A 12429-nucleotide genomic window follows, 5' to 3' on the forward strand; every position below is an offset into this window, starting at 1 on the left:
GGGAAGGGGGCCCGAAAGAAACTTTGTACCCACTGATAAAATCCCTCTGAGGCCCTGCGTATACACACACACAAACTGTGTGTGTTGCGAACTATGTCTTTCAAGACGCGCACGTATAGTGATGCATTTCTCAAGTTGGGCTTCACAAGCATTGTTCAAAAATCCGTGGTCAAGCCACAATGTGTTATCTGTGCCAAGGTTTTGAGCCACGAGAGCATGAAGCCCAGCAAACTGGAGTCTTGTCACAGCAACTTGGCAGGGAACGGCGTGGACTATTTCAAACGAAAAGAAGTAGCACTCAGGGTTCCTGCATCGATTCGACGAGTCACTGCGCTTACCAAAATGAAGCAGCGTTGGAGGCTTCATACCGGATTGATTATCGAATCGCAGACTAAGAAAATTCACAGCATCGGTGAAGAGCTTATCAAGCCATGCCTTCTTGAAGTAGCGAAGTTGGTGCTGGCCGAACAGCAGAAACAAGTTCAGGCAGATTTCCCTTTCGAATCCTGTACATTGACTTCAGCTCAGCGTTTAACACCATCATCCCACAGAGACGTGGAGAAACTAACCCTGCTGGGACTCAACACCACCCTGTGCCACTGGATCTTGGACTTTCTGACAGAGAGACCGCAGTCAGTCCGTGTTGGCAAGAACACTTCAGGCTCGATCACGCTGAGCACCGGCTCCCCTCAAGGCTGTGTGTTCAGCCCGCTGTTCACATTGTTCACACATGACTGTGCTGCCAGATTCAGGGACAATAAGATCATAAAATTCGCGGATGACACAACAGTGGTTGGACTCATCAGCGGAGATGACGAATCAATGTACAGGGAGGAAGTAAAACAACTAGTGGACTGGTGCGGCAAAAATAATCTAGAATTAAATGTCGACAAAACGAAGGTGATGGTTGTCGACTTCAGGAGGGCACAGCCAAAGCATACACCCCTCAACATCAGTGGCACTGCAGTGGAGAGAGTGGAGAGCATAAAGTTCCTCGGTGTGCAGATTACAGACAGCCTCACCTGGTCCAGGAACACCACTGGGACCGTCAAATGGGCCCATCAGCGACTGCACTTCCTGAGGAAACTAAAACAGGCCTCACTCCCCACCAACATCCTCAGCTCTTTCTACAGGGGTACGGTGGAGTCTGTACTCACGTACTGCATAAATACGTGGTACCCCACCTGCAACTGTTCGGACAGGAAGGCTCTGCAGAGAGTAGTGAGGGGAGCAGAGAGGATCATTGGCGTCTCCCTACCCTCGGTACAGGAACTGTTCCAGAGCCGCTGCCTGAAAAAAGCTCAGAGTATTGCTAAGGACAAACTGCACCCCCTCCACATACACCTGGATCTCCTGCCATCAGGCAAGAGATATCGAAGCATCAAAGCCCGGACTACAAGACTGCTAAACAGCTTCCTACCACAGGCTGTGAGGCTGCTAAACAGTCACTCTGTACTCACAGTCACTTGATTCTACGGCTGGCACGGACACTTTAATAACTGGCACTGGCCACTTTAATAACTGGCACTGGCCACTCTAATCAGCTGCCCCGGACATTTTTATGATTGGTTTATTGTATTTTAACGATGTGTTTTACCTGCTTTTAACTATTTATTTATACCGTTCCATCAGGGACTGGATTGTTTTTAGTGTTATTATGTGTGAAACGTTTTAAATTTCATGTGCGATGCTCCGCTATTCCCTGGGAAACGTCTTTTCCTTTGCACTGTACAACTGTTGCTTGCAAGATGACAATAAAGGTTGATTGATTGATTGGTTTGATTGAATGACACAGTCAAAAGTCGAATCTCGGATATGAGTAATGATATTCTGCTGCGTAGTGAGCGCTGTGAAGAGCAGTCCAGTGTATTCACTGCAACTGGACGACACAACAGATGTTGCCTCATGTTCCCAACTGCTAGTCTACGTTCGTTACCTCGATGGGGAAGCCATGAAGGAGGAGCACCTGTTCTCGGACCCATTGGCCACTACCAACCGGGGAGAAGATGTGTTTAGAATGCTGGAAGTCTTCCTCATCAAACATGAGCTTGGCTGGGAACGCCTTGTCGGGTTGCGTAGAGAAGAGACACCTTCCATGGTTGGTTGCAGATCCAGCTTCAAAGCCTTTGTGAAGGATGTCGCTCCCCATGTCTCCTTCACCCACTGCATGATACATCGCCATGCTTTAGCGATGAAGACTCTCCCTCCTGGTCTTCGAGAAGTGCTTTCAGATGTGGTGAAGATTGTGAACCACATCCGAGAGAGCGCAACAAACTCAAGAATCTGCTATGCGATGTGTGACGAAATGGGCGCCGATTTCACTGTTCTGATATTCCACACAGAGGTGCGCTTGCTCGCTCGTAAAGTTCTCAATCGTGTAATTCAACTTCGAGGGGAAATAGCGCTATTCTTGGAGAGAGGGTGTACTGAGAAGGAGAATCAGCTTTATGAAAAGATGCAGGATGAATTGTTCGTGATGAAGGTTGCTTCCTTGGCTGACTTCTTTGCCGAGGTGAATTCCACGAACCTGTCACTTCAAGGAAACATCCCAATGCTACACACAGCTCGTGACAAAGTGGCAGCATTCAGGAGGAGCATTGATCTTTATCAGAGAAGAGTCCAGGCCGATGACACGACTATCTTTCCTGAGATGACGACTCTCCTGGATGCTACGCCAGATGTTGAATGCCACTTCCATGAGGAGATCTCAACCCACCTTCTGGCAATTAGTGAACTAAACTGTGGAGGCATGGGGATGGTTGGTGTTTTGTCTTCAGATCCTGAGATTGCAGTGTAAAACGGTGAGAGGAGGAGCCGAGACAGAGGGTGTTAGGTGATAGATGAAAGCTGCTAAGGTAGGGGATTGTGGGCAGATGGATCATAGGTGGAAACTGATAAGGTAAAGAAAAGGACAGATGGGGGCAGGTGGGGGAGGAGAGAGGAAAGGTGGTTGCCAGTTTGTGTCTATTGTTTTCTAGTGCCAATTTGAGGTTGGTGGTGCTAAGGTGGTATCTCTTTACTTGTTGTAGATTTAGATTTGATGGAAAGATGGTGGTTGTTTCGTGTGCCAACAAATTCCTTTGAAACTCTCCAAATGTGTCTGTGCCCCCATTATGTCATTGAGGTGTCTGCAATACCACTGGGAGTCTGTGGCCATTCCAAAGGACAGGATCATCCTAGTCTGCTGCGTTTGTGTTGGGATTACAAAGAGCAAACAGTTTGCCCAGGGGTGCCATTAATTTGCAGCTAGAATTCATTGTTGAATTGCAAATCGGTCTTTGTCAGTCTCTGGTCCAATAACTGGTCTATTCAATGCATTCCATTGCAAAGCACCAGATATTTTCGTCACATCATGTTACAGAACTTAAAGTGCTGGAGTAACTCAGCGGGTCAGGCAGCAACTCTGGTGAACATGTTTCAGTGAAATTTCAATTTGAATTCCTTTAGCACCTGGATCTCCTTGTTTCTCCATGTTACAGAACTAATTCCTTTGTGCAGAAAGTGTATGAAATTCAACGGTGCTAAGGATTCTAGGTTTCTTTATGATATCGTCTTTCATTACAGATTTGTATTTACACACAAATCTATTTAAAAGTCCTTAAAACTCAAACATCTCTAATCCTGAGAAAATTACATTTCTGTAACAGGTGAAGGGATGGCTGAAAAGTATACAAAAGGAAACACTGACGAAATAAACAAAAGTAAAGATGTCCCTTCTGATAAAGCACAGAATGAAGAGAGGTAAGAAACTATATGAAAGATTGTTAAAAAATAGTTGAACTTTGTAGTTAATTTGTTGATGAATATTGTTGTATAATGTATACACTAGTTATGGAATCTGCAGCTTTATTGCAACCATTTGTATTATATGAAAAATTACAATATATTCATTGATTGTTTCACTTTATATTGAAACATATTTTCCCACAAAAGTTCGATACTTCAGTCAAGTTATAGTAAGCTACTCCTGAGTTTGCTAATTTTACTTCGGAGTCACGTGAGTGACTACGTGAAGAAGGGCTGTCCATCTGCGTGCGCCTCATTACGTCTGAGAGCAACGCGCGCAATGGACGTGTAAAATGACTTGCTGCACACACAAGTCTTTTACTGTAACTGTTTATTAAACTAAGTCTTTTGCACTATGCTGTAGCTGTCCGTGGTCATCACTGGAGCTAGAGAGCGAGCTAGAGGTGGGGACACTACAATTATACTGGAGACAATGGGGAGTGGTTAGTAATGGGGAGGTCACTATGGTTAAAGGAACATGCACTGATCTACATCCTTCCTCTTAGAAACAAAAGCATGGCAGGTACTATACAGAGTGACCACGGCTCATACGCTACGAACACTAACCGCACCGGCAACAGTACAACACTATGCGAGCTCCCCGTAGCGGACAGGCGGCTTGACCAGCCGGCCAGAGCGGGTGCGTAAGCCGCCCTCCTCCTCCTCGGCGGGAACAGAAGGGACCGCAGCCGGGGGATCGGCAGGAGAGGCGGGCGGAGGAGAATGCGGGGCTCCGGGCGGAGAAGCAGGCTTGGCAGGCGAGGCAGGTTTGACGGGCGAGGCGGGCTTGACAGGCGAGGCAGGGGAACGGGCGGACAGTTGTGAGGGTAGGGTGCGCGGCATGCGAGGTGTTGTCGGGGCGTGAGGGGCAACGGGAGTCCGAGAAGAAATGGGGGGGTGGGAAGGATCCGCGGGAGGCGGAGCGGGCTCATTCACAAGCAGAATGTGCTGGCGGGAGCGACGGTAGATAGCCCCCTCGTAGTCGACGAAGTAGGAGCGCGGAGAACCGGCGTCGCCGACTACGACGGCCAGGCGGTAGTGGCCAGAGGGGGACTGCATTCGGACAACCCGCCCCGGGAACAGACGTGGAAGGGGCCGGGCGGATCTGTCGAAGGAGCGCTTCTGGATCGCCTGTTTCTCGACAATGCGCTCAGTGACAGTGGCAGGGTTCTGTACAGAGGGCTTGAGGGATTGCTGGGAGACCGGCAGGGGAGGTCTGGTGGTGCGTGACATAAGGCGCTGGGCAGGGGAACCGAGCGCGGGGTCGCGGGAAATGTTGCGGAGGTTGAGCAGGGCAAGGTGGAAATCAGCACGGAACAGGCGGCAGTGTTCAAGCAGCTCCTTGGCGCTACGTACGGCCCGCTCAGCAAGTCCGTTGCTTTGAGGAAACTCGGGGCTGCTGGTAATGTGGTGAAAGTTCCAACGGGCAGCAAAGGTTTTAAACTCGTCGCTGGAGAATTGGCTGCCGTTGTCGGACCGGAGGGTCACCGGGGAGCCGAAGGTGGAGAAGTGGCGGCGAAGCTTCCCGATGACAGCGGCAGAGGTGATGGAGGTCAGCTGGTCGACCTCGAACCAGCTGGAATAGGAGTCCACCAGGACCAGGAAGTGCTTTCCGCACCACTCAAATAGGTCAGTGGCAACGGCCATCCATGGGAGCTCTGGAGCCGGCGGCTGCAGGAGAGGCTGGCGCTGCTGATGGGGGTGCAGGGTGTTGCAGGCAGCGCAGGCGGAGACCCTGTCACGGATGTCCTGAGCCATACCTGGCCAGTAGAATTGGCTCTGGGCATGGGATAAAGTAGCTTCCACCCCAGGGTGGCCGCTGTGAGCAGTCTGGAAGTAATGATCGCACAGTGCGGCAGGCACCACGACTTTGTGACCCTTTACCACCACGCCGGCGTGAAGCACCAGTTCATCGCGAACGAGGAAATAAGGTACAGCGCCAGCAGGCAGTTCGGAGCGACGGTCAGGCCAACCACGGCGGATAACGTCCGCAAGTTGTTGCAGGGCAGGATCATCAGCAGTGTGTTGCACCAGAGACTGCATCTGCTGTGAAGGAACAATGTTTACGTTTAGCACCAGAAGGTCCGAGGACTCGTACAGGTGGCAGACAATGGAAGGCAGCGGAGCACGAGACAGGGTGTCAGCTACAAACATGTCTTTGCCCTTACGGTAGACGATCTGGAACGTGAAACGCTGGAGCTGCAGCATCATGCGCTGCAACCGGGAAGAAGCAACATGGATAGGTTTGTTCAGGATTGTCACCAACGGCTGGTGGTCAGTCTCGATGGTGAAAGAGTTGCCGAGGATGTAGTCTTTAAACTTGGAGCAAGCGAAGACCACGGCAAGCAGTTCTTTTTCAATCTGGGCGTAGCGCTGCTCGGCAGGGGTCATGGTGCGAGAAGCGTAGGAGACGGGCAGCTGAAGGCCGTCGTAGAGCTGCAGACAAGCGGCACCGAGACCAAACTTGGAGGCATCGCAAGTGAGGATAATGGGTCGGTGCAGATCGAAAAATTTCAAAGTCGGGGTAGCTGCAAGTTTTAACTTCAGAGTCACGAAAGCCGACTGGTGATGTGGGAGCCAGACCCACGCGGAGTCCTTTTTGATTAGTTCCCGCAGAGGGGCACTCAGTTCACTGAGGTCGGGTATGAACTTACCCAGGTAATTGACCATGCCCAGGAAGCGCTGCAGGCCAGGGACGTCTGTAGGAGCGGGCATCTCTGTGACCGCCGACGTTTTCTGGGGGTCGGGCTTGAGACCCCTTGCCGTGAAGACATGGCCAACGTAAGTGACTTCCGGGACCCGGAATCGACATTTCTTCGGGTTAAGCTTGAGGTTTATCACCCGCGCTCTGTCCAGGACTTTGCGGAGGTTCAGGTCGTGCTCAGCAACGTCCCTCCCGTACACCAGAATGTCATCCACGATGATGGCGCACGGTAAACCGGCAAACAACTGCTCCATGGTGCGCTGGAAAACCTCGCTGGCAGAGTTGATCCCAAACGGCATGCGGAGGAAACGGAACCGGCCGAAGGGAGTGCTGAAGGTAGTGAGGAATGAGGAGCGTTCATCCAGAGGGATCTGCCAGAAGGAGCTCTTGGCATCTAGGACTGAAAAGACAGTGGCAGGGCCGACCTGTGCAGCAACGTCCTCTACCGTCCGCATGGGGTAGTGGGGGCGCTTGATGGCAAGGTTGAGGTCCTTGGGGTTGATGCAGATCCGGATTTCGCTTTTGTCCTTCTTGGCGGCGACGACCATGGTGGAGACCCACCTGGTGGGAGCGCTCACCTCCTTGAGGATGCCCATGGTCACCATATCGCGCAGAGTAGACTCCACGCGGCCCTTCATGGCAAAGGAGACGCGGTGTGCCGGCCGAATCACCGGGTCGACGCTGGGGTCGACAACAATCTTGTAGTCGCAGGGTAGTTTGCCCAGAACGTCATCAAAGCGGTCGGGGTACTCGGTCAGTGGGTCCATGGGGGCCTGCACCAGGTGAATGTTGTGGTGGAATGAGACTAGCCCCAGGTCCTGACACGCACGGGCGCCCAGCAGGGTGACGTTGTCAGAGTCCAGAAGGTGGAAAGTGAGGGGCCGAGAGGTCTCTAGAACTGTGCAGATAAGAGTTGCCTTTCCCACGGGAACCAGGACGCCCCCCCCCCCCCCGTAGGCATGGAGGCAGGTGTCGCCAGGAAGAACTTTCTCACCAGATCTGATCTGCTTGAAAAGACTTATTGACATAACATTGGCGAAAGCGCCAGTATCGACCTTGGCTGAAAAGGAATGGCCGTTCACAGTAACATGCACAGAGGGATCCGTAATCAGAGCAGGTGTACCCAAGAGTGAAAAAATAGTTGGATCTTCCTGTGGGGGGAGTGTATCAGAGTCTGGGAGCTCCTCCAACTCGTACTGAGGAAGCAGAGCGCTATCAGGGAGTGCAAGGTTGTTTAGAGTGACGAGGTTGTTTAGACTCCTTCTCGGAGCAGGGACTGGCTTCCCACGGGAACGGCAGGCGGCAGAAAAGTGGCCTAGTTTGCCACAGGAAAGACAGGTCTTACCCTGTGCGGGGCAAACGTTTGAAGGATGTGCTGTAAAATAACAGTTGGGGCAGCGTCGCGGGACAGTTGAGGTGGCGACCTTTATGGGGAGAGCCGCGGGGCTTCGTCGTCTAGTCAGGCGACCGGTTTGACCGGTGAAGTTAATGTCCTGGGGAGCCTGTCTGGCCACGGCACCAACGGCTTCGGACATGCGGGCAGCATACATAGCATCCCGCAGTGTCAGATCGGGTTTCACTAGGAGCTGCTCACGCAGTCTATCGTTGCGGAGACCATTAACCAGGACGTCCCTAATTAATTCGTCAGGGGTGATTGTGTCAAGGCGGCAGCGCTGAGCCAGGTGATGCAAGGCGGCAATGTAAGTGCCGACAGGCTCGCCTGGCAGCTGCTGCCTCTGGAAGAATTTGAAGCGTTCGATGATGTTGTTGGTGGGTATATCACAGACGGCAGCGAACTTAGCGAGGAGACATACCGGGTCGTTGCGGTCCTCTCCGGCGGCGAAATGGAACGATGCATACTGATCCATGGCTGCAGGTCCCGCGAGGTTGAGCAATAGGTGAGCCTGTACAGCAGGAGTGGCATCAGGATGGGCAATCGCAATGTAGTGTTCGAAATCGCGCTGGAACGCGGTCCAGCGATGGACAATGTCCGTGTCGAAAACCAACGTGTCTGGTCGACGACAGGAGTGGGACATGATAAAACGAACGGAGGGAAGGACTGGGAGAAAGAAATAATAAAACAAAAACCGATACACAGGAGACGCAGGTCTACCGCTGTGACACCATGTAAAATGACTTACTGCACACACAAGTCTTTTACTGTAACTGTTTATTAAACTAAGTCTTTTGCACTATGCTGTAGCTGTCCGTGGTCATCACTGGAGCTAGAGAGCGAGCTAGAGGTGGGGACACTACAATTATACTGGAGACAATGGGGAGTGGTTAGTAATGGGGAGGTCACTATGGTTAAAGGAACATGCACTGATCTACAGGACGGGAGCGGCACTGCGACCTCCCAGCCGTTGGGATTTTAAAAAGGCGGCAGGTAAGAAAAGTTGAACCACTTACCCTGCGCTTTCTGTTCGGGCTAAAGAAGTGATTTTTCTTTCAGAGCCCCAAAAATGGCGAAGAGACGGTCCGCGGGGAAACCGGCTGCCGAAGACCGCAGCAATCCCGGTAGCGGACGGCGCTCATTCTCGCCGACATTGCCGCCGGCAACAGAACCGGCAGCAGCAGACGTAAAGCCACCCATAAGTCTGCCAGACCCGTAGACTCGGATGAGTCCGGGGAAGAGGGATACCCTCCCTCATCGGGAAGCATCCGAGGACGACTCTCCCATATGGAGCAGCTGGTGGAGAAGCTGCTCCACAATGATAAACTCCGGAGAAAGGAGCATTAATAGCACGAGTCCCATTTACAGGCCGTGCCAGCACCCTCATACTCTGGGCAGCAATATGTCTTCCCCATGGAAGGGGGAAGTACATACGGGGATTACCCGGACTCAGAGTTTGGAAGCACAGGGGGGGAACACTCCCAGGGGGGATCGGAGGAAGTACCCCTACAATCAACCAAATATGCGATCTCCACAGCACTGGGAGCACCCTTGGATGAAGACCTAGCAAGGAACATAAACTACTTGGCGTCTCATCAACTGAAGAATCTTGTTATGGAAGAAACCCTAAACAGGTACCCCCCACCATCAAACTGTGCTTCCCTAAAGGTGCAAGCGGTGAACCGCATAATTTGGGGACAAATAGGTCCCATAATCAGGAACCAGGAACTGAAGTTACAAAAAGTGTTAAACCTGCTGGGGTCAGGAATCACTTTGTTTGCGGGCGGTGTGGAAGGAGGCATCCTCACTGAGCGGGAGCAGGATACCATGGCACTGCTATGTAATGCACGTTTTGAGATAAACTGCATACGGAAAGAGGCTATAAAGCTGGCTATAAATTCAAAGTTTGCTGCACTTTGCAAAGCCAGCGACACTCAGCCCGCAAACTACCTGTTTGGAGAAGACCTGTCTAGACAGGTACGGGACCTGGATGATGAGGCAAAAACCGTGCGCCTCATAACAAGAGATCAGCCCACACCCAGGGGCCCAGCCACGAGATTCCACCCCTACAGCTCTCGGCGTTTCACACCAAGAGAGCCAGGCACAGGAGGAAGGTTCACCTCTGAGACAAGGTCTTTTTTAGGGGCAGGCCCCAGCAGGCCGACAGCGAGGATGAGGAGAGAGCAACCACCAGCTCTGCTCCCCAAGCCTCGCGGACGAAAGCCAACACCACGACGCCAGTAACAACAGAGGTAAGTCAAACCAGTTCGTCAGGGAACATACCAAACGAACCTCACTTACAGGTGGGGGGAAGGTTGAAATAGTTCTTACAAGAATGGTGTTGGGTTACTAAGGATCTATTCATACTACACAGTATAGAAGGATTCAAAATTGAGTTCAATTTAAATTTATCATCACCACCAACACATTCTAATACTCGCACATATGTATTTTTCCAAAAAGAGACAATGGATATACAAAAGATATTGAAACGCTATCTGACAATAATGTCATTGAGAGGTCATACACAGAACCTCACCAATTTATATCCAACATTTTTCCAAAAGAGAAAAAAAATGGAGGGATCCGTATTATTTTGGATCTTACGGAACTAAATACATATATGCAATACAAACACATTAAAATGGACAATTTTGGAACAGCAACTCAGTTGGTTTCCAAAAATGGCTATATGGCATGCATCGACCTAAAAGATGCATACTATTCGGTGTCTATTCACAAAGAGTATAGGAGATATTTGAAGTTTATCTGGATGGGTCAATTATGGCAATACAAGGCTCTACCAAATGGATTGACATCAGCCCCTAGACTGTTTACCAAATTACTTAAACCAATTCTGGGGCTGCTAAGATCTCAAAATCACATAGTCATGGCATATTTGGATGACATTTTCATCTTTGGAGTTACCAAAGAATTGGCGGAAGCAACAGTCAAGGCAACCAAAACCTTGTTTGAAAAACTTGGGTTCCTAATACATCCAGTAAAATCAAAATTAACTCCTACCAAGGTAATTGATTTTCTAGGATTTACTATAAACACAGTAACCATGTTGGTGACTTTGCCAAAAGGCAAACAAAAAGACTTGAGGAAAGCCTGCAATGATCTGATAGGAAAACACAAACCAACTATCAGACAAACAGCAAGTGCTATTGGGAAATTGGTAGCCGCCTTTCCTGCAGTACGCTACGGACCTTTGCATTACCAGCATTTACAGCGGGCAAAGGAATGAGCATTGAAATTACATGCAGGTCAGTTTGGCAAATCAATGCGGTTACCACCAGAAGCCATTATTGAGCTACAATGGTGGATGGCAAACATATGACTCAACTCAAGGGAAATCTTAATTGAGAGCCCATCAGTGTTTCTCCAAAACGACGCAAGCGGGTTAGGATGGGGAGCCACTAACAGAGCCAGGAGCTGTGGAAGCAGATGGAATGAGCAAGAGTCAACTATACTCCAACAATATGGAATCAATTACCTAGAATTGTTGGGGGCACAATATGGACTCAAGTCTCTCTGTAACAACATGCAACAAGTGCATGTTCAAATTCAGATTAATAACACTACTGCGGTAGCATATATCGATCACATGGGTAGTGTAAAATCTGTATCCTGTGACAGATTATCTAACCTCATTTGGCACTGGTGCATCGAGAGGGATATTTGGGTCACGGCAGTATATCTACCAGGAAGATATAACACGGTGGCAGACGCAAGGTCACGAATGTTTAATGACAACATAGAATGGATGTTGAATCGTACGGTATTCAATGAAATAACTATAAAATTTGGCACTCCAGATTTGGACCTCTTTGCATCTAGATTGAACCATCAATTACCCAGATATGTGTCCTGGGAACCAGACCCAGGAGCAGAGTCAGTGGATGCCTTTTCCCTAAACTGAGGAATGTATATTTATGCATTCCCACCATTCTGCCTCATAAACCGATGCTTGACTAAAATCAAGCAAGACAAAGCCACAGTCATTTTAGTAGTACCAGATTGGCCTACACAAGCCTGGTTCCCAAAAATACTGGGGATCATAGTCCAGCCATTAATGGTTGTACCAAAGAGGAGAGATGTCCTAGTAAACCCAATTTCAGGGAGCAGCCATCCACTTTCTGACCGGTTTGATTTGTTGGTTTGCAGATTCTAAGGAGGCCATTTCAAGACATTGGATTATCCGAACGAACTGTGGATGTCATCACAAAGGCATGGAGGGAGAGTACCAAAAAACAGTACGCCACTCATATTAAGAAGTCGGAAGCTTTCTGCCATGCAAACGAGATATCATACAACACAGTTCGGATAACGGATGTCTTGGAGTTCCTATCAACCCTGTACTATGACTATAAATTAAGTTATAGCGCAATCAACAGTGCCAGATGTGCACTATCCTCCTATTTGACACTGGAGGCAGGGCACGCACCCCTTCGTAATAAAATTCATGAAGGGAATTTATAATTTGATACCCCCAAGGCCTAGGTACACGGACACATGGGATGTGAGCATGGTACTGACCTTA

General features: G+C 49.9%; 2 protein-coding genes across 2 annotated transcripts in view; both read left to right on the forward strand.

Moving 5' to 3' along the window:
• Window positions 1-93: 93 nt before the first annotated feature.
• Window positions 94-2797, forward strand: LOC129705779 (protein FAM200C-like). The gene is made up of 2 exons (XM_055649582.1): window positions 94-508; window positions 1842-2797. The coding sequence occupies exons 1-2, from the start codon at window positions 94-96 to the stop codon at window positions 2795-2797; spliced, it is 1371 nt and encodes a 456-aa protein (XP_055505557.1).
• Window positions 2798-3623: 826 nt separating this feature from the next.
• LOC129709333 (ATP-dependent translocase ABCB1-like) overlaps window positions 3624-12429 on the forward strand; it is a 162435-nt gene continuing 153629 nt past the window's right edge. Inside the window, exon 1 of the mRNA XM_055655616.1 lies at window positions 3624-3741. Coding sequence (XP_055511591.1) covers window positions 3656-3741 — 86 coding nt within the window. The 5' untranslated portion in view covers window positions 3624-3655. The remainder of the gene's footprint in view (window positions 3742-12429) is intronic.

The sequence above is a fragment of the Leucoraja erinacea genome, chromosome 2 (assembly GCF_028641065.1).
Source record: "Leucoraja erinacea ecotype New England chromosome 2, Leri_hhj_1, whole genome shotgun sequence".
Taxonomy (NCBI): Eukaryota; Metazoa; Chordata; class Chondrichthyes; order Rajiformes; family Rajidae; genus Leucoraja; species Leucoraja erinaceus.